General features: G+C 30.1%; 4 protein-coding genes across 16 annotated transcripts in view; 2 read left to right on the plus strand and 2 right to left on the minus strand.

Annotated features, from left to right (window-relative positions):
* Gaa1 (glycosylphosphatidylinositol anchor attachment 1) lies at positions 1-3,455 on the minus strand. Of its 2 annotated transcripts, none has more exons than XM_083084889.1 (11): positions 3,373-3,455; positions 3,016-3,244; positions 2,735-2,952; positions 2,498-2,654; positions 2,191-2,399; positions 1,890-2,107; positions 1,465-1,649; positions 1,207-1,310; positions 662-858; positions 408-575; positions 1-315 (listed from the first exon to the last, which is right to left on the minus strand). In XM_083084889.1, the coding sequence occupies exons 2-11, from the start codon at positions 3,155-3,157 to the stop codon at positions 39-41; spliced, it is 1,875 nt and encodes a 624-aa protein (XP_082941015.1). In that variant the 5' UTR covers positions 3,158-3,244; positions 3,373-3,455; the 3' UTR covers positions 1-38. The 2 variants fall into 2 exon arrangements, with proteins under 2 accessions (XP_082941015.1, XP_082941005.1); XM_083084879.1 differs by having other exon boundaries at positions 1-318.
* On the plus strand, positions 1,169-16,217 carry LOC145963069 (uncharacterized). 11 transcript variants are annotated; one of them, XM_083084719.1, is made up of 26 exons: positions 1,169-3,883; positions 4,123-4,256; positions 4,755-4,917; positions 5,221-5,330; positions 5,428-5,596; positions 6,265-6,380; positions 6,466-6,597; positions 6,689-6,923; positions 7,142-7,299; positions 7,389-7,528; positions 7,623-7,774; positions 8,233-8,357; positions 8,756-8,933; positions 9,284-9,763; positions 10,412-10,642; positions 10,730-10,960; positions 11,042-11,201; positions 11,270-11,410; positions 11,498-11,643; positions 12,034-12,231; positions 12,499-12,705; positions 12,809-13,180; positions 13,691-13,850; positions 14,058-14,326; positions 14,439-14,524; positions 14,694-16,217. In XM_083084719.1, the coding sequence occupies exons 1-25, from the start codon at positions 3,814-3,816 to the stop codon at positions 14,522-14,524; spliced, it is 4,563 nt and encodes a 1,520-aa protein (XP_082940845.1). In that variant the 5' UTR covers positions 1,169-3,813; the 3' UTR covers positions 14,694-16,217. The 11 variants fall into 11 exon arrangements, with proteins under 11 accessions (XP_082940845.1, XP_082940850.1, XP_082940835.1 ...); XM_083084724.1 differs by having other exon boundaries at positions 1,169-3,731; positions 3,808-3,883; positions 14,439-16,217; XM_083084709.1 differs by having other exon boundaries at positions 14,439-16,217.
* On the plus strand, positions 15,682-24,355 carry LOC145963278 (uncharacterized). Its single transcript, XM_083085029.1, has 6 exons — positions 15,682-16,465; positions 17,234-17,375; positions 17,866-18,021; positions 19,229-19,489; positions 20,177-20,346; positions 23,107-24,355. Exons 1-6 carry the CDS (start codon positions 16,241-16,243, stop codon positions 23,317-23,319), a joined length of 1,167 nt encoding a protein of 388 aa, XP_082941155.1. The 5' UTR covers positions 15,682-16,240; the 3' UTR covers positions 23,320-24,355.
* Positions 23,568-25,353, minus strand: part of Dpp10 (Dipeptidyl peptidase 10) — a 15,254-nt gene continuing 13,468 nt past the window's right edge. For both annotated transcript variants that reach the window (XM_083084849.1, XM_083084845.1), the window contains exons 15-16: positions 25,062-25,273; positions 23,568-24,810 (exon numbers count right to left, since the gene is read on the minus strand). In XM_083084849.1, coding sequence (XP_082940975.1) covers positions 24,661-24,810; positions 25,062-25,273 — 362 coding nt within the window. In that variant the 3' untranslated portion in view covers positions 23,568-24,660. The remainder of the gene's footprint in view (positions 24,811-25,061; positions 25,274-25,353) is intronic.

Raw genomic sequence — 25,353 nt, forward strand, 5'->3', positions numbered from 1 at the left:
TTGATGGAAATTCGATTGTGAATTATGCAATCGTTTTATTATGAGGGTACTTCGGCGCTGGAACGCATAACATTCCAAAACAACAACCATATTGGTAACATAACAGCGGTAGTAACGTTGTAGAACCAGTTGCCATATATCATAGAGTCTACAATACTGAATACGAGCGCTTGCTTGTTAGCGCGATAGCCTCTGAGAAGCAGAGATACAACAGAATCGGTAGGAAAATTGAGATACGTATAACCCATCACAACTATCGCCGACGCAATGAACGGATGTAGTATGATCCATGCGATGTATTGGCAGCTTCGTAATCTGCTGACAAAGTAAAAAATATCGTTGCTTAATTAATAAAATGAAAGTAATTACTGCAAAATCAAATAAAAAGAATCGATCTGAATGCTTACTTGGACGCAGATTTGTGATGCGGTGTTATTAATAATATAACTGGTACATACACGATTGCCGTTAATAATGCTAATGAAAAATTATGCATAGCTATGCACATTAATGCAGTGGCCAGTTCGATCGATGCGATAACGCAGACAAGCGATATATTCTCGTATTTGATCGATCTAGAAATTATATTATAGCGTTAGTATTATAGAATTTATAGCATAGCGATGTACGGCTATCCTCGTTAATCACTTCTTGCTTTTACCTTCTCAAATAAAAGCGTCGCAATAATGTGAAAATCGTAATAAGAGCGAAACTGGCATATAAGGAATCCTCTGTACGTAGGTGAAACATTCGTGATCCAATTAAAGTGAAAAATCGAGGAGAAGCCATTATTAATACTCCAAATATGTGTGCCCACAACACTTCAGAAGCAACGCTTCCAATGTCAAATTCTTCAATCTGTGGAAAAAAAAGTGGAAACACTTAGATACTTATTCATCTCTGTATCTTTAGCACTTTCTCTTGCACATTGTGTTTTTTCACTATTTTATATTTATATTATATTTATATTACTTCTATATTTATATTTATATTATATTACTCAATTTAATGTGTAGAAATATTTTGTCATAATTAAAAATATTTTTACTTTGTATATGTATCATTGGAATAGAATCAGAAAATATATTAAACATATTAACATATTAAACCTATTAAGGGAAAATGCTAAGAATATATAATTATTTGTTTGATACTAATACACTAAAAACAAAAAGGTTTAATCATATTTAAAAATTTTAAAAGTACTTTGTTCTTTTTCTCATTGTTCGATATTTGCAGTCTTTGCCAAATAGAAAATGCCTTTATAAATACACCAGCAATTATCAGCACCAAAGGCCGCATATATAATCCTACAAAATAAATTTTATTTGTTCATTCACAATTTAATCATAAAAATATTAAGAGAGAGAGAGAGAGAGAGAGAGAGAGAGAGAGAGAGAGAGAGAGAGAGAGAGAGAGAGAGAGAGGATATATTTAAAATTTTTAAATTACTTTTTTTCTTACCAATAGAAATATACCGATCAGTGGAAGGCAATAGATAGAAGAAATATGATTGATGAAAACGTTCTAATAAATTATTCAGTGATCGCACTATACTTTCCACTACGCGTCCTACTTGATAAAAATTTGCTTCCGTCTCTCTGCCAGATTTTTGGAAACCTTCTAATGTAATAGCTTCTATACCAAATCTATAGACAAATTATAGTTAAGCACAAAAACTAATCTTATTTAAAATATAAATATAAAAACATAAAAATAGCATGCTTAAAAATTTCGAAACAGTAAGCTATTCTCTCCTATATATTTCTTAGGATTGTTTATAAAATTATTTTTTAATTCTTTCTTCTGTTTTATTTGCATGATGTTACAAATGAGAGATTTCTAAATGCAGTTATCACAATTTTGTTTTAATATTTTAGTAATTATACCTGTGGAAAAGTCCATGATTACCAGTTGGAATCCCTGTTGCTTGTGTTACTACCATACTCATTAGTGTATTAAAATGATATCCCCAACTTTTCAATTTATCTCTATAATTAACATCAAATCGACGTTGGAAAGATTGTCGAATTCCTTCCTTAGCTATCATATTTTGTGCTAAATTAAAAAGATCTAAATTGGGTAGTTGTCCATTCAGTCCTTCTATCTAATAATAAAAAAAATAATAATTTTATATTATATAATGAGTACTCTCTGTATGAAATCAAGTCAATTTAAATATTTTTGTACCTTGACATCAATTGATGTAATTTTCATTGCATGAAATTCCAAATTGATAGCAGCTTGAATAGATCCAGCTCTTCCCGATAAGTCTCCTGCTATCAAGATACCCTCTTGGCCACTAGTAACTCCATGATATGCATCTAGCCATGCCTGCATACCCAACTGTTCATGTTCTGTCACAAGAAATATTATATCCTTTGCCCAATACTTTTGTTCTATAAACAAATGATCACATATACAATAATAAAGAAACACATTCTAATATGTCTATCTATTAATGGTTTAATAGAAATATAATTAGAAAGAAATTTACTTCTGCAAAATTTTGCAAATGCAAGTAACAGTGCTACTGAAGGTGTAGTGTCTAGATAAATACTGTTAATAGGTCTATATGGAACGCTGACTACAATAGCTTCAGTACTAGATGCCCGTGGAGCTCTAACAATACCATAGATATTTTGTCCTACAAACTATAAAATTTTATATGTATAAGTAAGAGATTTTATCATATATTTATCTTATGTAAAATCATGATTGCGATCTACTATACCTTTTGTTCTTGGAATGGATAAATCAGAGAGAAATTATGTACAAATACATCCAAATGAAGCTGACTAAATTTTGCAGAAAGCCATGCGTAAGGCATACTATCTGGATATCTCTTCATTTCATGAATTAATTCATGATAGTATTGCTTCGACGTTTGTTCCAGATTACTTTCTTTCGTAACTAATCCAGGCAGCAATGCATTTTCGGAAAAATAGGTATCTAAAAGTTAAACATTAAATAAATATCACTCATAAATCCATTTTATCTTTTCCAAGAACTTACTATCGTTAAATGCCGGTAACGCCAAGAGCATTAGCCATATAATTCCTCCTACGTATAATATGAAGCACAAGGGTTTCTCCCATTTTAACATTAATTTTATGAGTTTTCCTGTTCCAGCTCTAGGATCTGTAAGCAAACCCATCTCGGTCGGCTCCAGATTGAATAAAATTCAAGTAATTGCAAGATATAACCGCTACGCTTATCACAGCATCGTTAGGTGACATATAACCTAGCAAAGATACATAGTACATTTAGTGCCGAGTTATTTTCTTGGGTTGGAAGCACTTTCATATAGTGTATATTTAAAATTCTATAAAGTTGCAAACAAATTTTTTTAATAAAAACAAAAAATATTACCATTATGTTTCACTACCAATACTGACAGTAATGGTAATGAGCAGTAAGAAAAATCATTCATATACGTCGTCCATTCATATATGACGTCACATATGAATGAACGTATACGTATATGAATGATATATATCGAAACTGATCGAACCATCGAACACATAATCTATATACAACTTCATGAAATGTATTATATATTTATCGTTTATTCATTGTGTGCTATATATGGATTATTATTACAGTTTTAATTTACTGAAAGATTATATATAAATTATAAAATGATAGATAAAAAGTGACAGATATATAGCAATAAGACATCGCAGTTGACTGTATCTGGAAACAACTTCTGAACGGAAAAAAAGCTTTCTGTAAATAATAATTAAATATTTTAAAGAAGATGATGTCTCCAAATAAATAACATTACTTATCAATTGCTTTCTGAAGCTCGATATGCATGCCGAACAATATTTTGCGATGATAATATTTCTACAGATTTCAAATTCGATTGTTGCAGATTCACGTAATAATCTTGTAAAATTCTGTAGAATGAGAACAACAAATGTATGAATTGGAAGCAGAAGGATAAATTTTTGTATGTACGATAATGTATTTTTTTTTAATCTTTTTGAACATTCTTATTTTGAATATCAATGATTTATCGATATTTTTCCGGATATGTCTTATTGTTTCCGATCTTGACATTGCTTGTTCCCCACCTACGAAGCTATACAATTATTATTTCCGATGATTCTCTTCCAGTGCTTAATATATCGAATATTGATTTATCCAAATGCAAACTGTCTCAATTGGGAACCGAGTATAAAGGTTTTATTATGATTACTGCTGGTGGCTTTCGGTGCCAATCTTGGTCTGCTGAACAACCAGTTCATAAAGTTAGTCCATTGATATAAATATTTGTATCTTTGCATTCTTTTTAATTTTCTTGCAACAAAGTTAGAGAATTAAAACATAACAATTAGTATTATATTTGATGATTATATTATATAATATATATATATATATATATATATATATATATATATATATTATATTGTATAAAATTTATATATATTATATAAAATTAATGCATTTTTTCCATTAATTATATATATATATAATATCATATTATTATATCTATTTTTTTATAAAATATACAAACTTTTATATTTTTATACTTTTTTATACAGAGTAATATATTAAAGGAAAAAATGCATTAATTTTTGGAATCAAATATAAACTTCAATTTTGAATAAAAATTTCCCTCGTAAATATATGTCTTAAAGTGCTTGAAAATTATTGTTTAAAAATTTTGAGTTATAAATACTTGTGTCATTAAACAATATTTTATATATATATTAGATTATTAATATTCTTAATTTTTTCGCTATTAGATTAGTACGAATATAACTGATGCAAATTTCCCAGAAAAATCCATGAAACTTGTTAAAAACTATTGTAGAAATCCTACTCGAGATCCAAGAGGTCCTTGGTGTTATACATTAGAACCTACGGTTATTGATGATGAGTGCGATATTCCGCTTTGTAATTACAAAGGTAGTTGATTTAAGAATAAAATAGACTTAATTTTAATAAATAAATAATATATTATATATATATATATATATATATATGTATATATATATATATATATATATATATATATATATATATGTATTTGTTATATATTTTACATAAAAGTTTCAATTCTTTTGCAATTTAAAAAACAATAATTTTTACATATTGAAATCCATTACTGTAATTTTTCAAAGCAGATTCGAGTAAATATACGATTTAAGTGACACGATGCACTATAATAAATATATTCAGCTGATATAATTTATAAAATTGTATCATTAGATTGTATTATAACGGGGCCAGGAGCCGAATATGGCGGAACTCGTAGTTTTAGTACTTCCAAAAGGAAATGTAAATCTTGGAATAAAAGATATAAACTCGGTAACACAAAAGTAAGAAAAAAATAAATCTTTTTATCGCGTTAAAAAAATATATATTAGCCAGTAATAAGGATCTATTTCTTTATTATTTTTGTTAATTATTTTTTAGACTATTAAATTTCATAATAAACACTTTCCGGATGGATCAAGAGTAAAGGCACATAATTTCTGTAGGAATCCAAATGATGATACCGGTGGTCCTTGGTGTTATGTGGAGGAAAAAAGTTATGAGATGGTAGAAAAAGAATATTGCGATATTCCATCTTGCGATGACAAAGGTTTACCTAATATAAAAAATTAAAATTTTAGTTTTAAAATAAGTAATTAAGAGTAAATTATTAAATATAATTATTATCAATTTAACTGATCGAAGAAATTAATTACGAATTACCGATTAAAAGATTAATTATAAATTATTAACAATCGCAAATTTTGGATTAAACCGTTAAATTCATAATTGAAATACTACATTCTTCTTAAACACTTTACGCGTTATATTTCTTATAGTTAAATAGCCTAGAGAAAATAATAAATTAATATTTTTGAATGTAATATGATTTGCAATACTCATCTTCAAACTTAGTTTTAATATTATATATTCATGCAATATGACGAGAAGATTAATTTCTAAAACTTTTCTCCAATTTTATTTTTTTTTAATTGGTGTTTTCTAAATTAATGTTTTTGAATCAATGTTTTTAAATTAATGTTTTTACCAGTATCTTATGATTGATAATGATTCTTTAAAAATTTAGATATATCAGCATTTATGCAAGTAGGAATGATTTTTTCACAAAATACTATTTTTGCAAAATATGACCGCAATAAAAATTATTTTGAAATGCAAGTTAAATATTATTTTGTGAAAAATCTTATTTTACAAAAATCTTCAATATATACAAAATATATAGACGTTGATATTTATTGTAAAATATTTCTGTCTTAGATTGTTTAACATATTCACGAAATTCATCAACTTATTCCATCTTAACGAGATTAAACAGCACTTATGGAAACATATCCTTCTGGATTAAACTTTGGAATCCATTTGATGAAGAAAATGTACACATATATCATTAAGTGTAGATACATTTTTTCAATATAGGTGATATATCATATTTTAATGAAATTAATCGAATGCATTTAGGCGGAAGCCAGGATTTTATTAAGTTTACTCCCAATTCCGTTTTCCGCCAAGAAAATTGCTCAAGATTGGAAAGCTGGAGTGGAACTTTTGATTTCGAATACCGTTAGTGGTCAGACATATCCAGTTACTAATGTTAGTGCAGACCATTTAAAATTAAAAAATCAAATAATTAAAACATTAATTAACATAATATTGATTAATCTGATTAACATGGGTTTCCTAGAATGAGCGTCTTTTTGAAAATACACCTGAAATATTACTTAGTTCTAAGTGGACTGGTCTATGGATTACATGGGGCGGTGGTTTTATATCACTTGGAATACATGGTGTATCGAAACCATTAATTATGGACGAATATAAAATGGCAAATAGTATTTCGAGTTTATATCCCGACAATTTTTTGCATTATGGCATCATGGGCACCGGTGTTTTGTGGAGCACAGAATTTTGTCAAAAATGTATAATATATGTAATATGTATAAATATAAATGTATAATATGTATAAATATATAACATCCGTACACATAGGTTACAACTTATATTATTGGAACAATACATTCGAAAGTTTCTGTGAATAACATTGAGAATATAATATTTTACATCAAAAATATTGTTCGACTGAATCAATCTATTAAATTTTCTTACACGCGTTTCTATTAAATTATTATGCTTTTAGATTGTGAAAGTCACACGACTTTTGGAAATGAGTTTTTGAGAATTTGGCCATTGCAGAAAAATAATGATACACAGGATGTTCAGTTTTATCTTCGAGCTAGCCATAATGTAGCGATACGGTTATATCAAAGTCCTGGAACGCTGTTTCCTTGTTTCACAGTAAGATGAAAAAATATTCAGATGTGTCTGATATATTCAATTTTGATCTGAAATTATATATAAAATACGTCAGTATAAATCAAAGATAGATTATTATTCAGATAGAAATTGGACACAATGTTACATTATTGCTGTATCAAGAGACTGAGAAATCAATGAAGCAACATTTGAAAGAAGTAATAATGAAAGGATTGATAGATTATTGGAGTTGGAAGGAATTTACTATCAGGTCAATATATTATGTAATGCATTTATGTGCAAAAAAATTATACAAAAAATATTTTGATCGTTTGACATTTTTTATATATAATATATATTTATAGTATGTTTGGCACACATTTGCATTTATTCTCGCAACGTACATATGGAAGTGAAGAGATTTTAAATATAAATCATGATCTACTAATTACCTTACGTTGGTTCAGTATTAGAAGTCAAACAATAGCACATTGGACATTATTTTGCTCACCCGATGGTAAATTGAATAATATCCTGATCAAAGTTTATTTATTGTATATGTTTGGAAAATATATATTAAATATATATTAGATATATAATTTATGATGGTAAGCTAAAACACACAATTTTGATTTTTCTTAGAAAAATTTGTAAAAGAATGTAGAATATAATATGAATAATATAGATGCTATATAATGCTTGAAATACATTTCTTGTAGTTTTGTTTAATTATTCTTCATCTAATTCCTAAAAATTACTTGCCAATATTTGTGGCTCAGAAAGACTTAAATAAGGTTTCAAACTAATCTCGCTAATAAATTTCCCGAAAAATAATTATACAAAACTATGAGAAGTACTTTAAAATTACTGTGCAGCACGAACATCTGTGCTGCACAAATGTTCTGTGTGGCACATTTTTATTTGGACTTATATAATTCGTTTATTTTAATTCCATAACAAACAACTCGCGAATAGCGGTAGACGCGATAGAAGATCCTCAGCCTCCAAACTGTATTCATAATATCGCAGATTATCAATATCAAGGAACTCAATGGACAAGTGCAAAAGAATTTCCATGTATACCATGGATAGCAGAAGAGGTTTAATATCTTCTTTCCATAACACACATCCTTATTTATGATATACATATATTTCTCTTAAATATAGAATATCTCAACGCTATAAGATATTCTTATATTACAATTTTTTTATTTGATAATAATAAATAATAATCTTTGGAATATAATAATAATAATAATAATAATAATAATTTTTGGAATGTCAACTGTGTGTGCTTATATATGTATATATGTATATATAGTTAATATAAGATATTTTTAATATTAATATAATCTGTTAATTTATGTTTTTTTTTTATATCTTATGCTACTATAAAATTTATCTTTTCATCTAATATTATTACATCCAAATGATTTTCTGATATTAATAATAGAGAAGATTATTTGTTTTCTTTACATAAAAACTGTTTGTTTATTAGGTGCCGCGCGATGAGAAAATAGCCGATAATTTTGTCGATAAATCTATAGTGAAAGCTTTAAATAGATGTAGAAATCCAAGTCATGATCCTAATGGACCTTATTGCTACGCAATTTCCAACTCATATATTATGGATGTTATAAAACGATTTTGTCATGTGCGAATTTGTAGATCTTCAGGTATTTATAATTAACAGTATTAATAAGTTTGCTTATTCAGCAAACTATGCACAAAACTTTTTCTTATCGTTTTTTTAGTTAGAAATAAAAAAATATGAAAACAATATGCAAATTGTCTCTCTATTCCAAAATATAAAACTCTTTACTTCAAGTATTTAATTAATTTATAAAATTTCGATTTATTTTTATAATTATTTTCTTAATATCATTAATTTAATTATTTCAAAATCATTTTGTTAACATATCGTTTATCTACCATTCTTCTTCTTCCATTTATTAATTATAGTTTATTGATTATATATAATTCAATTAAATTTTAAGTAAATTAAATAATTATGTGCTTCTTGTAGAATGTCGAATGGCAGGGACTGCTAATGATTACATAGGTACATTATCAAAGACTCGTTCAGATCGAACTTGCGCGAAATGGTTGAGCGATTACGATCTCGAGCAAATGCAAATGCAAATGCAAATACCGAACATATCATTGACAACGAGAGTTCCTTCTAGGACTCAGAGATCAATTCACGTAAAGTCTCGTTGGAAGCGTTATCTAAAGCAAAATGTTTCAATGGAACAGTCGTCATTTACCAAACCATTATTAAGTTCTTCGCCGAATCTATTATCTCATTCAAGATTTACTGCTGTCAAACCTATTCATATGGTTAATCGAGCATATTTAAATGATAGTCTTTATCCGGAACGAAATGTTCGAAATGCCAGCAATTATTGTAGAAATCCATCGCGCAATATTGCTGGCACATGGTGCTACACGACGGATCCATTGGTTCCACAAGATCTTTGTGACATAAGAGATTGCGAGAAACCAGGTAAAACTTAATCTGTTACACAGAATGAAATTATCTAAATCGGAAATAGAGAAATATTTTTTTTTCATTAATAGTCGTTACAGATATCTCAGAGATAAATCTTCCTAAAATTGATAAAAATTGAAATTAGTTCATAACAGTAGATAAATGCACCTCTAGTAAGGTGTGATAAATATAATGACTATCTATAAATTTTTTTGCAACAAATATGAATAGTTTTGATAATTTATTGGGCAGAATATATATAAAAAATAAATATTTATATATATGTAGATATTCTGTACATAATTATAAGAGATCAAAGTTTTATTATGATAAATTTAGAATCTTAATTGTCAAGTAATTGTTTGAGAAAATAAGGAAAAAATATCTATTGAAATAAACAGAAAATTATTTATTTTTATTGATAGCTTTTTGTGATCTTTTGTAATTACGTGTAATTATTTACTATAGAACCAATATAATATTTTTTATTCAAAGCAAGTCCCAAAATTTCCAAGTATTTTTCTACTTTTACATATTTTATATTGTAAAACATATTGTATTCTCGCTTGAAGTATACTTTTTTCTATTTTTAAAATACTTATATTTAAAATACTAATACTAATACATAGAATGACCTATTAATACTGTGTTAATACTATATAGAGGAGTGTACATTTTTTGTAAAAGGACATGGCATTGGGCGTCGTTTATATGTTTTACCAGAATATCGTACAGAAGGCTTACATTTTTCATTAAAAGCTTGGGAGCCCGATCAACCGGATTCCATAACGTTCGTGTTTACTGCTGATGACGGATTCAACTCCCGTTATATTCTCAAGATCGGAGCTTTAAATAACGAAAAAGTACTTCTCTATTATCAATTGGAAGACAAAAGTAATTTACATCATATTAGAATCTATTTATCTTTATTCTTTTATCTTTTATTTTCAATCTTTTTTTAATCTTTTAACAATGTATTAGATATAATTTTGGTGAAGAAAAAAACATTGCCGCATTTATTATACCTTGGTAAGTGGAGTAGTTTTATTATACGCATACCTCGAGGACGTGTCCTCGTTTATTACGAAGGAGCAGCAAATCCACTGTTTGAATGGGAACATCCTGAACCGGCCAAAGTTTTTTTACCTGTCTATTACTATTATAATAGCGAGAAAGGACATACGATAGGTGTTGCTTTCGATTGTGCCTCAAGTATGTTTTTGTGATCTAAAATCAGTGCTCGTGATACTTGCTTTCAAAATCTTTGATGCGATCTTTCTCGACAACGCGTAGGATGTCATATAGAGAACACGCAAACCGATCGCTACACTAGAATATTACCATTATCAACGTGGTCTAAAGAAGAATTGATTAGACCTAACAAATTGATGCTGATGATACGCGCCAAAGGTGTCGTTTTGATACCGCTACTTCTGTTGCCCGCAACACCAGGGTATGATCATATATCGAAACAATTATTTCGCATATCTTTCCATTCATACCTCTAATTATACCTTACAGATTTTATGCGCTTACACTCGGCGAACGGGGTCAGTGGATATATTTTCTGAAAAATACATATCCTAAAGTTAGAGTTTATCACAAACAGAAAGCACCCAAGCCTATATTTACTACGAATTCATGGACGAATATTACCATAAAGTAATTCGATTAAAAATTTGTATATATTTCGCTGAATCTAATCTAGTTTAATTCATATACGATTTTTTATTATACTTTTTCCGGAAGATGGTCTGATAGTACAATTCAAATATTCTGTAACGAAACAAATGTGTTTCATTATGTGCATCGTCAACCCCTCATCTTTTATTTTTTTTCGCTCGCCGTAGATCTGGGAAGTTGGGCTACGTGGAGCGCGAATTGTATACCGTCAGGTATAATTATATAATAATAGTATAAAAAAAGATTGTGCAGTCTGAAAAATAAAATTACAAAGAAACAATTTTTATATACTTTTTACATTTAAATATTTGCTTTATAAACAAAATACACAAAAATAATAATTATTGTATTGCTGGCGAAATTTATTATTATTATTTTAATAATTATGTGAAATACTGAGATTTAATTTTTAGATAAATAACATAAAAAGAGAATAAAATAATTTGATTTTTTGCAGTTAACATCATGTGTATAATTAATGTGTATAATAAACAACTTTAAAGAAATATTATTTGTAAATTTCAAAAAAGTTTGGATCGTATATTTATAAAACTTACTTTGTCTATCGTGTGCATATATTTAATCATTTTAATCGCACGCAGATATAGATGGTCCTCCTTTAGATGGTGGATGGTCGGAATGGGGACCATGGGTATGTAGTGCTAGTTGCAATGGTGGCATAGGAACCAGAAAACGATATTGTAATTCACCGGAACCTAACGTAAGGGGCGAGCCTTGTATAGGGCCTAATAGCATGACGGGTCGTTGCAATATGATTTCCTGTGGTGATGTAACCGATGGTAAAACTGATATATAACCATTGCTAAAACTAATGTATCTAATATTTTTTTTTATTTTTTTAATATGTTAACAAGATACATTTTGTTTCTATCACATAAACGTATTTTTCTAAATATTTCCAACAAATTATTTTGTTACAATGCTAATTCTAAGTAATTTTCAGACAAGTAAAGCAGATATTTTTATTATTTTATTGCCTCTATTTTTTCCCCAAGGTCGCAAATTGATATAAAAATTTATTATAATAATTTTTATTTCAATTATAGATACTACGACTTTAATAAAAAGAGGAATGACGCAAAATCATACTGCTTTTATTGTGAAAGAATATGAATCGGTATCTCTTCCTTCGGATTCTAATATCGTCAATTCCATCAGAGCTGAATCGCCTGATTCAGAGATACAGTGGTCTCACAATGGAATTTTTCTTCAAAACGAACAGCATAGACTAGAAATTAAAAATTACGAAATCAGTATGTAATACAATATTTGTTAATAATAACTAATTAATATGCTTATAAAATAAGTAATGATTTTTTTATATATTAACAAACATGAATTTGTTAATTGTTTTAGTAATAAGTAGAGCAATATTGAATGATTCGGGCGTATATACGCTTACTGTGCGTCGAATAGATGGAACATATATGATATTTAAAGTCGTAACTTTGGCAGTAATTCCAATTAAGGAAAGCTTTACAATTCGTGAAACTCTACCTATGCATGTAATGTGTCATTGTGCTATCCTTGGCTATGTATATTCCGATCTGAAAATCTACTGGATGATTGATAACAGAGTATGGAAAGATTATAGTGTCACGTTGCCCGTAGCTGTAAATGTCGATCATATTCCGGCTGTAAATCGATCTCATCATGGTATGTGGAAATGTATTGTAGAACAAATTGATCTAAATTTCAAGTGGACGACAAATGTGATCCGCGTCAAAGGTAATAAACAAATATTTTCTTTAAATCTATGATAATAGGTAATAGTGATAATAGTTTCATATCAAAACATATTCTGATCAAATATAATACAAATAATAATATAATTGTACGTTTAATGTATAGTGTTCAATAATATTTGTTTGTTGACATATTTGCTATTATTATATCATTTATTACAAAAATTTAAATAATGTTTTCAACAGAAATATGAAGGACTTAATAAATTAAAAAAAGGAGAAATTATAAATATAAATTATAATATAAATTGTACTTTGAAAATATAAATAAATAATAAAAATTTTTATTTTAATTACTGTTGTTTCGATTTTGCTTCAAATTTCAAAAAGATGACATGCAATTAAATTTTAATTAAAGAAAAATGATTTTAGCATGTTAACCATATCATTCTGTTCAAATACATCTATTATTGAACACTTTGCATTATATAATATGAGTATGTTATTCATATTTTTATAATATAAAACACACACACACACACACACACACAAGTTCTCGGTCCTCCAAATTGGCGTACTCATTTAATGGAGGATAAATTAACACGACCGATATTTGGATGGATGCCGAGTGAGAAATTCGTTGCTTACTCAGTGTTAGCTATTATTCTATTCTCGATATGTTGCATTATTGTTGGTTCTATTCTTTATATCAGGTAATATATAATTATATTAATTGTTAAATTATATATAATTGTAATTATATATGTTTGATGTGTACAAAATTTATATAATGTGTATATATATATATATATATATATATATATATATATATTTATAATTTGTTTATATTTATCTATTAGCAAAGTGTATATTCTGTACATCTATATATATAAAATATAACGACATATATCTATTGTAAGGTTTCGAGAAAGTTTGAAAGTTAATGTAACTGTGGCAAAGAAAAAAATGCGCACAGGAAAATCTGCAACAGATAAAACAAAACATATTGCTGATGATGTACTTGTAGAAACAGAAAACGAAAATACAATGCCTAATTTTGTTAAATCTAAAAAATTCCGTGGGTTATATAATAAGCAACAATCTCGGGCAAAAAAATTAGGAAACGTAAATCACGTCGGAATGTCGAGATCAAATCAAACAAAGTCTAAGAAAATAATTAATAAATTTCGTAAGTTATTGAAGAAGTCTGATATTTATGCTAAAAATCTATTGACAAAAATATTGTACTTAATAATCACATTATTAGACAATTTTTTTATTTATTATATGCCATATTATAGATTGGAGCAGGAAAAATAAATCTTTTGATGACAATGAAACATCTGAAAAAATAAATCTAATCACGGAAAGAGATACTGATAATTAAGTATGATATTATCAAAAGTACCATAAATATAAAAATAAAATATATCCGACATCTGACATGAGTACAAATGCACTTTTTGTACTTTTATACACATTTTTCTGTACAAGTTAAAAATTTATTAGATTTATGATATCGATTGATAATTTTCTGACAACTTTACATATTCGAGTCGTTCACGGTTCTGGTTGAAACGGATGCATGAAAGAGACGAACGCATGGCAGACACTAGTGCGAATCAAACGAGATGAAGGAAGGGTGAATGAGAGAAAAAGAAACTTCCTTCACCACCCCTCCCTCTTCCCTCAAGAAACAGAGCACGAGGGTCCATTCTGTGCCCCGAGGGCGAAAAGGATTCGCTTTGCAGAGAGGAGAAGCGATCGAAGAAGAGTGAGGTTGCCAGCAGATCGGTAGGACAGGCCCGAGGGAAGCGCAACGAAAATAGAGAAAAAGATATGATGACGGCTATTTGCTGGAAACAGTAGGAAGGACAAGAACACACAGAAGAGACCTGAGAAGATGAAGAGAGAAAGAAAGATGCAATGCGAGAAAACGCGAGGAGGACTGAGAGAGAAAACAGAGAGCGACAGGTGCGCAAGCGCCCACGTGGAGCTCGCTTCTTTGAAGCATCATCGCGGATGGTGGAAAAGCGAAGCAGAAGCAGAAGAAGATGATGATGACGACGACGATGATGACGGTGACGACGAGGACGACGAAGAGGACGAGGAAGATGACCGACCGGCTTCCTTGAGCCGGTTGAACAGACCGACACTCGCTCTACACCCAAGTTGCACTCATGCCAAGTGCATGTGGTGGGGTGAAGATTACACTGGCGTAGGGTCTATTTTCCGTCGATATAAATCGTTCATCCTTTCATTATACACACATGGATGTTTACAAATATATTTGTTACTTTGGAATCAATGAAACCAAAAGGAAGTTACAAGGAAGAACAATCAAGTATCTCCCAAGTACCTCGTTGAATATACCGAAGACACGCGCCGGCTTTATTCTCACAGCTGGATTGAGATCTTTCGCATCTCATTCAGTCGAAGATATTGTTAACAGTGTTTCGAGCGCATCACGGTAGACGTGATCTGATGAAGAAACCCAGTCGAAGCCAGTCGAGTACCCCTAAGGCTATTCCTCGACTACGCCGATGAAAAAGGCCGCGACGAGGGCCGATGAGTGGGAAAAGGTGGTTTCAAGAGGGGGAAGGGCTAACCATTCGGTAGCAAATGCTGGTAACCCGTCGCAAGGTCAAGATCAGTCGGTTAATCCCGTCCAGTCGACCGAGGGCCTTGCACCTTGCACGACGAACGATCTCTCCACTTGTTCGCACTCTCGTATACGTTTACGTGTAATCTTGCGCTCAGTACACGCCGCAGATGTATTAACGCGCAATTAATAATCGACGGCTCTTGGAGATTAACTGGAGAACAATCGGATCTTGAAGTTCTAAATGTCAATCTTAAAGTTCTAAATGTGCCGGGACTTTTTTATTAGCAATGGGCTTCTCGTTCAACACATAATGCATTGAGAGAATCTAATGCTTCGTAAAAACAACATAGCATAAATGTGTCTTGTTCTTGTTCCATTGAAAAATATTTTTTTAGCGATTTGTTAACGCAAGCACGGATGTACTTAAAATAATTATATAAAAGTGAAGGTAACGCTGTGGTGGATTCCAAAAATATACTCTTCACGCGAGTCTCTGTTATGGAAACTTGCGTCTTAATACCTAAAGAATTTTCTCTGGTCCTCACCAACGATCAGTCATCCTGTAAAAATCTCTTCAAAAATGACTCGGCTACATTGGTCACGGATGTAAGAATTTCGGTATGGTCGAATGTGTTTATTCCATCGGGAACTCTGATTTACCCATTTCAAGGATCAATCAGATTCGACAAGATTGATCTTTACTCTCTTCTCGATGACAATGATGTAAGTATATAAGTGCATTTATACTATTTTTATTCAATATCTTAAAAGAACATTTACATTACATTTCATCGGATAGCAATAATAATATTATTAATTGTATTTTTGGAATGAACAATGATCGAATAGTACCTATATGTAAACAATACAATGTTTCAATAAAATGAAAAATTTATACACATGCCTACAAAGTATTTTGTAATTTTGCATTTGTTTACAATTATAAATAGATTCTTGAATGATTATAATTTTACAAGAATAATATTTTTCACACACGCATTAATATCATCGATTTTACTCTACCCTTATATGAGCAATGCATGGCGTATTTTTCATGAAATATTAACTTCAAATTATTTTGTGTAACGTATTTGGTTATACAAGAATCTAAATAATCTTTAAAATATTGCGTGAATAATATTTTATAACATAAAAATTAAATTATTTATAAAAAATTAAAATTATTTTTTATTTCAATTTAAAATAAACTTCTCAGAATAATTTTGTGTATATGTGTATGTGCGTGTATATTTATTCTATCAAATATCAAAAAAACGTTATAGTTATAGAAATATTGTCAGCCATTTTGTCGGCGCGAAAATAAAATGTTATTAAAAAGTCTTGTTAAAAAAATAAAGCTATTTCCTATATTTATCAGTTATCGGAGTTATCGAAAAGGAATTCGACAACTAAATATATGCATCATCTGTATGTATCTCTCGATACAGCCAATACTCACAGTCGCCATTCATTAAAGCGATGCGGTTTTAGATCAGACGCGAGTACGGCTGTTACGACGAGGTCTTCTTCTCCAACTACAATCTTAACAAGCGTCAGTGCAATTGGATAAGGTTTCTTCGTATCGTTCAGTCGTACGATGAGCAAGTTAATCTGATCGGTACAAAAGTGAAGGGTAAGTTAAAAAATGATAATTCGTGTTTTTTAAATTTTAACATTGTTAATTAAATATTAATATATTTTAACATATGAGATGCGAAAAAAGAATTGATTTAAAGTAGAAATTAATCAAATATAATACAAATTATTAATTAATTAGTATATAATTGAAAAAAAGCTTGTATTGAAATTTTTGTTTAAATATCTCTTTTATCTCTTAAAATATTTTTTGAACATCTGTTTTCTCCACTTTGTGAAAACTTTTATTATTACTATCTTTCTTTCTCTTATTTTTTCAACGAATATAATGATTTTTAAAGATTTAAAGGACAATTTACACGACTGTTTATAAGATAATGTTTGTAAAATAATGTTTCTATAAGTAAAATAATGTATCTTCAAGGATTAAGCGGGTCAAGATAATTTTTTTATAAAATATTAATATTTCTCCTTTTTCGATACTTTGCAGCTCTAACACTTTTGTTTTCTTCTGTTCTTTTTCTCAGGTGAACCTATATTTGAGGTAATAAAGGATGTACAACCGGACACGGAACTAGTGGCTTGGTTTCTACCAGTAACACAGCAGGATTTCGTTATCATCTCGCACGATGTGTGCTCCAGATCGGCTATCTACAGATGTACGATCGACTCTATCTTAGACGGTGAGTAAAAATGCAACATATGCGCGATAGATAAATTCATTTGCAAATATTATCCATAAACATCAAAATACACATTTTATGTGAATTATTTGTACATAAAAATTAATCAAAAACAAATGATGAATATTGAAGCTATCCTTGTACATTTATATTTGTCTACTACTCCTTTTCTATCGCTTTCATTTATACCTCTAGAAAGAACTTCTCCGATATAAGTTGAAGACTATTGAATTTATCGATTGCACTTAGTTTGTTTGCAATTCCCTGTCCTGAAAATTCACAAGAAACGCCGCGTTCCGATACTGTAACTATAAGAATCTATATGGCTACTCTGCAACCATTGTACTGTCCTTTATATCTTCGGCGTACGCGGCAGAGCAGTCCACGCATTTGAATCGGAAATCGCGAACCTTGTGATCTGTCCGACAAAAATGCCGCCGCGTATTTGCATTTCAGATCGTTTTCGGTGATCTTGTTTTTCTTTTTCCGATTGCATTGCGATTACTAAACGACTGCAACGGTGGTCGATTCGCGGGAAGATGAAGTAAAACTAGCGCGAGAAATTCTATATCTTCCTTCGAATTTTTCTATTAATATTCGATAGATTGCAGGAAACAAAAATGCTTTCACTTTTTTTAAATTTTTGTTAACGCTTAAAAAATTTACACTTGAAATTTTCTTTCAGAATTGTATCTCCAAGATGAAAAGCTTTAAAGATTCCCCATAGCGTTACGTATATTATGTTTATATCGATTGGTATGTTTTAATAATATATATAATGTCGCGTTAAAAATATCCTTATTACATTCACATGTATCTCTATCACATAAAACTTTAAAGTTTAGCTTTTACTCGAATTAATAGTAACAATACAAAACTTGAAGTATATTGAGAATAAAATTTTTATTTTTAATTGCATCGAACAATTGGAAAAATATTTTTCGCATTATAATCTTCTCTCTTTTGATTATTGAATTCTCAATATCAAAAAAATTTTTAAATATAAAGAATAAAATTGTAAAGACTAAATGAAAACTAACAAATATTAAAGTATTCTTACGAGATAATTCTAAAATTTTATTCATCATACAAATTTTATTAATTTTCCTCTTTCTTCGTTATATTATACTTTATTAAATTTTTAAAATTCTAAATTCTAAATTTGGAATTGAAATCAATATAAAATATTCTTATTTAAATTACATAGAATCTCCGTTGGACTTGTCGATGACGCTACTCGCTCATCATTCTCTGCCACCGATATCACACTCCTATTACGAGGTGGATGAATACGAATCGACATCCGAGGAATCCTCATCATCAACGTTATCGTTGGCCGGTGATCACCTCGATTGCAGCATCTTGACGACGATTAAGAGAGGGGAGAGAGTTTTATTGCCCTGCGAAGTCTGCGGCAAATCCTTCGACCGGCCGTCTCTTCTGAAACGACATATGAGAACACATACAGGTATGAAACGAAAACTTGTAATTAATACATTCAGACAGTGCCGGCTCTCTGAAATTTATTTATTAATTTAATATTGATTTTTGTTTGACGAATTGTGGAATAAAAACTCTTTTAAATATCTTCGAATTGTGATCAAAATCAAAATTTTAATTTTTGATGAAATTTCTATTAAAAACAGTTAATATATAAAATTTACACAAAACCCGATTAATTTCAATCAATATAATTTCATTATCTCAATTTAAGGAAATTATATTTTTTCATATTGTAAAAAAAATAATTAATTTTGATGTTTTATTCTCAGGATTTTATATGCAAATATATATTTTAACTCGGAAAACCAAAATTTCAATTTCATTTTATATGTATAAAGATTGATCTATATATTTTAAAACTATAACATGCTAACTGTAAATATTCTTAAAGTACAAAGGAAAATTGTAGAATATTTATATAACTGGACAGAATATTTTCATCTTCGTAAATTGCGTAAATTTCTCATTTCGCGTATCCGTTCGCGAGATGACACGCGAAATCACAATCATTTTTGCTCGATAATCGAGATAAATGACGCGTTCTCGTACAAAAAGGGACATCGTACCACGTTGTCCGCGTATAAATCGAGTCAGAAATCATATAAAACGTAAAGGACCAACACAGTAATTCAGGAATGGTATTAAATTGAAGGAGAGAAACCGCATGTCTGCATGGTGTGCAACAAGGGTTTCTCAACCTCGAGCTCGCTGAACACGCATAAGCGCATCCACAGTGGTGAAAAACCTCATCAATGTCTTGTCTGCGGTAAGAAGTTCACAGCCTCGTCGAATCTCTACTATCATCGGATGACTCATATCAAAGTGAGTACTTGGCACATATTCGTTACACCTATTTTTCGTATCAACTAAAAAAAAAGATTTAATGCGAAAAGTATTTGGAGCTGCTACATCAGTCAAAGTTTTAACTGTTGTAATAAACAAAATTATTATTATTCGGGCATTTTAAAAATTAATTAAATAATACATAAAAATTGTTACACAGAAGCCATTATATATTAATTCTTTTTTTATGTTTAATATATATATAATTGATTTTAAATATTGATTATACTTTTAATTCTTTTATTTTCTTCTTTATTTTATAAATGCATTCGAGAAATATAGTTGATTAAGTTCGTTATGAATTTATACACGTTCGACGAATATCAGTGACATGTGAAATTTATATTACGCGTATGATTAACAAATATAATTTTAACTTATATTACTTTCTTATATATATAATTATATGTGAAAAATGTCGAGTTTGTAGCGTGCATTATAAGTGAATTTCATATCATATACAGAAAGCGCTCCGTTTTGAATTAGTATGCATATGAACGGTTCATAATAAATTGACAAATTTGATTTGCGCAGCCAATTATACATATATATTTTATAATTAAAAAATTGAAAAAAAAGAAAAGGAAAGGTAACTCGACTTAGATCGTGAAAATATCAACTTCAAATAAGACTATTATTAATCCGGGAATGTTAAGATGCTCTCGCACTATTTCTGCGTGCTCAAGCCATGCACGATTTCATCTCTTTGCTTCTCGTAATTCCGCGTAAGCCTGGTAGAACTGGAGTATCCAATAAGAAAGACCGAGCAATGATCGTGGAAGGCGACCAAAGGGGGAGCAGGAGGGAAGGTGAACGTGCGAAGTGATCGCGAGGATGCAAAGTTTTTATTTATCGCAGCGGAAACTGTATGAGTTTCTCTAATCCCATTCGAAGTAATGATATCTCGGGAGCCATATAGGTTGGTCTGCCATCAGCTACTGTAATTGGCCCATTACTTGCTACCGCATGGAATGCAATCCAATTAGAGAGACAGAGAACGTATAGAGCCGGAGGCTCCTCACCCTCTCGCTTCTCTCCCCCATCCCCGTCTCCTTTGCTCTGTCGTCGTTGCACACGTCCTGTTCGTCCTGCTACTCCAACCTTCGTCCGTGTCGTTTTGCTCTAATTTTCCCCTTCCGCTTCGTCGCCTTCCCTCTTCTTCTCGCCCTTTTTGCGGTGAGATTCTTCCGAATTTCGCCTTCTTACCTGTCTCACAAAATTCTTGGCACGACAGATGCCTCCGCAAAAATTGAACGTGCCAATCGGAAGTGAATAATGACACGTTCAATCGTTTCAGCTAGTTACTGCGCTTTTGCTGCATTTTTTAAAATAAAGCACAGCTGATACTGACGTTCGTATCATTTGTTGTTTGATGAATATATATGATCTTATTATAACAAACAGATATACATGGCGTCCTAACTTTTTGTTTCACTTTCTTGCTTAAACGAATTGAGAGAAAATAGATGTATTGCACAGAATTTATTTAGTCTTGGAAATAAATTCTGTGCAATACAAATCATAGATAAATTAAATAAGATTAACTTAATGATTAGAATAAAATATATAAAGTGTATAAATAAAAGATATAAGATTCTCTTGATTTAAAAAATATTAATGCAGTATGTATCATATTTTCAAAGATGATGGAATCGGAATTGAGAATATCTCTAATAATAAAGAAATTAAAAGATTCATTTATTTAATAATTTTCTCGAATCAAATATTTCCGATAAAAACAAAGATATTCATTCATTTTTATTCACATATATTATTTAAACGATTAAATATTTCTCTTAAACGTATATGTTTTTTGTGTATAACTGTGATGATCTATCTAATTTAATTAATAAATTATGATTTGATATTAATATAAATTCATCAAATTGATTATGAACTAAAAATATATTTCTTCTTTACAACACAAATATTATATGCCATTTTTTATTTCCATGATTATAATTAGTAAGAAAAAACCAAATTCTTGATTATTTAAAATTATATATATATATATATATATATACATATAATCACATACTATACATATGTAATTCTTTCGATCGCGTTCCGCTCTCATCTTATATAGCTGCGAACGTCAAAGAAGTCTGTGAGAGCAGGAACTCATACACGTGCTTGCGGACACACCGTACCTATCGGCAGGTGCATCCGAGATTACGCGTGTAAAGCGAGAGAAGGTGTATCATGCGTGTGTACATACACGTACACTACGCAACAAGAAGAAGCGATGCGTTGCTGGCGGCCTTAACGAGCCGCGTACGCACCGGTTTTAGTTTAGCAAGGTTATTTGCTAAACGGCCTTCCTGCCTGCGTGAGTAATTGCCACTGGAATCATCGAGAGCACAGCTGAACCGTTTTTAATCGTTAGTCAAAAAAGCTTCGCCGCTAACTAAATATCTTCCTCAGAAGATTTACAAGAGTTTTTGCGCGCCTTCTGTGCCCAGATTCTCTGACAAAGTTGGCATCTATTTATTTTTAATGGAAGTTTTGTAATAAAATTTCAATTGCAGAACTATGTATAACGCATAAAATCTGACTATTGCAACATAGGTTTAAAAAAGTTGCAGAAAAAATGACAAGATAATTTCTTGTAAAATCGGAGGATGTGATGGACTTTATATAATTTACTTTGCATTCTGTTCTCGTATCGATAGAATACCCGGTTAGCAATTTATTCGAATTGTAGCGTCCATCGTAAAATATTTCATTACTTTTTTCTAGGAGAAGCCACACAAATGTTCGCAATGTTCAAAATCATTCCCTACGCCGGGTGACCTGAAGAGCCACATGTATGTGCATAATGGGCTCTGGCCATTCAGATGTCACATTTGTAGCCGAGGCTTCAGTAAACCGACCAACCTGAAGAATCACATGTTGCTTCATCTAGGCAGATGCTCCAATAAAAAGTACATCAAGTCTATTTCCGACTTGTGACTGACATGAATATCAAGTCTCGTGAAAGCTTCGTAAAAAGATTCAGAGATTGCTGATGTAGACATATACACGCGTAACGTGCCATTCTTGGTCAAACATGTAATTTTAAAAGAAGACAATCATATATAAGCAACATTACCTTGTGTTACGACTGATTTAGATTATATCATGTTAAAGTACGCATTTGTTCAATGATGTAAATTTTTTGTGAGGGATTTTTTAACTATCCGATAAATAATATTGTAGTATTATAGTTATTTAATCGCGTAATTAATATATTATATCTTTAATTATATATGAATAATAACGTTTATATCGAAAAGATCTTTCTTAAATATCTTTCTTACATTTATGTATGCGCAATGGATATGATATAATGATACTATAATAGCCAATCAGGATAAACTTGTATCGCTTGTTTTCTTTACAATTTAATCGTTAAAAAATATCCTGTAAGAAGATATATAGTTAAGCTTTTTTCATTATGAAAGTTGATTCCATCATATTTAGTTATTCAAGATTTCTCCTTTTCTTTATTATTTATCTTTTTTCTAGAAAAAGGAGATATTATTTAAAATTAATCTTTAAAAATCGAGTGTTCTTTGACAACTTGTTCAGTTTCCAACTTAGAATTTTTAAATATATGTCAAAGTGATTTCTTTTTGAAAAAAAGGTAAAATCAGAGTTTTCGATTTTGGAAAATTTAATTTCTAAAAGTTAACTGGATATATATATAATAGAGAGGACAAATAAGTCACGTTGTACAAACATAAAAGTTCTTCGTAAAATGAAGGGCGCAAGTTGCCATTTTCTTAATAATTATAAGCAATAATTAAAGATACTGCTTTAAATATTTTAAGAAATGTACTTATATAATACATGTATGTATATTATATGTGGTAAAATAGTGTATTGTAACGCTACTCTTTCCGTACAGGAAGCGTGGCAATTTTTGTTTCATCGATCTCTTACCATTGTTCATCCTTGGATATCTTTTTCAAGGTATCGTTTTAAATAAATATTAACTGGACTTTTTCATGGACGATTTATTTGATTGGATGATTGATGCGTGCTTTTCTTTTTAACCGGTGTAAACGCATTATAAGTCGCGCACGGAATGATACATATTTCTCATTTCATTCCATAATTTCGAATGTTGGAGTACAAAAAGATGGGCCACACGTATATCCTCTGTAAATATTCTATTAAACGGAACACAATTTGGAGATGTTTAGATTTTCACAATTTTTCCTCTTTTTTCTTTCCTTCTTTTCTTTACGCAACTTTATGCAATTCGTGTGGATATTTTTTTTATGCAATATTTATCTATATCTCTTAATATTAATACACGCCGCCGGAACCGCCACTGCCGAGTCCGGCTTTTGTGTCAACAGGTACTTGTTTTTGAAAGCAATCCTCCAAGAATTGCTCCATCGAAAGATACAAATGTCCCTTAACGCCCGCCAAAGTATGACTTACATCCGGATAGACCTATAAATAAATCAATAAATATATGCTTTCAAGAGTTGCAAACTTATATAATTTCTTATATAATTATATTCCTTATAATTATATTCTTATAATTTATGATTAATTATAATTATTTGTAATATAATAATAAATCTCTCATCTCAATTAAAGCTTACGTTAAATTTAATTTAATTTTAAAAAAGATGTTTTTGCATTTTAATTCGTAGAAGTAAAATATATATAACATCTTACGAAAAAAATTGTCGAAATACCTGCTGCCGAAAAAGTATCGCTTTTTTAGCGAGATGACGAGCAAGCGCCATAGACTGTTGGAATTGGACGTTGTCATCTGCAGTCCCGTGTACCAAATAAAACATCTTATCATGAAGATATTCAACTTTGTCATAAACGTTAGATTCGGCGTAGCCTTTGTAATTTGATGTCACGTTCGGTAATCCCATGTATCTCTCGGCATACGCGGAATCTGTACAATAATGAGATTTGCGCTCGTAAAATAAAATCATCATGATAAGAAAATTACAAAACGCAGAAATATTTTCAAAA

The sequence above is a fragment of the Camponotus vicinus genome, unplaced genomic scaffold, assembly GCF_025532165.1.
Source record: "Camponotus vicinus isolate PSW18456_S1 unplaced genomic scaffold, iyCamVici1.0 SCAF_1, whole genome shotgun sequence".
Taxonomy (NCBI): Eukaryota; Metazoa; Arthropoda; class Insecta; order Hymenoptera; family Formicidae; genus Camponotus; species Camponotus vicinus.

Coding starts and splice junctions, on each gene's coding strand:
- Gaa1 (XM_083084879.1), bottom strand. CDS start 3,157: ATGGGTTTGCTTACAGATCCTAGAGCTGGAACAGGAAAACTCATAAAA. Junction 859..1,206: donor ACAATGAGAAAAAGAACAAA/GTACTTTTAAAA, acceptor TTTTTTCCACAG/ATTGAAGAATTTGACATTGG. Junction 319..407: donor CATCACAAATCTGCGTCCAA/GTAAGCATTCAG, acceptor TTACTTTGTCAG/CAGATTACGAAGCTGCCAAT.
- LOC145963069 (XM_083084709.1), top strand. CDS start 3,814: ATGCATGCCGAACAATATTTTGCGATGATAATATTTCTACAGATTTCA. Junction 3,884..4,122: donor TTCGATTGTTGCAGATTCAC/GTAATAATCTTG, acceptor ATTCTCTTCCAG/TGCTTAATATATCGAATATT. Junction 12,232..12,498: donor CTGTGGTGATGTAACCGATG/GTAAAACTGATA, acceptor TTTCAATTATAG/ATACTACGACTTTAATAAAA.
- LOC145963278 (XM_083085029.1), top strand. CDS start 16,241: ATGGAAACTTGCGTCTTAATACCTAAAGAATTTTCTCTGGTCCTCACC. Junction 17,376..17,865: donor GATCGGTACAAAAGTGAAGG/GTAAGTTAAAAA, acceptor TCTTTTTCTCAG/GTGAACCTATATTTGAGGTA. Junction 18,022..19,228: donor GATCGACTCTATCTTAGACG/GTGAGTAAAAAT, acceptor TAAATTACATAG/AATCTCCGTTGGACTTGTCG.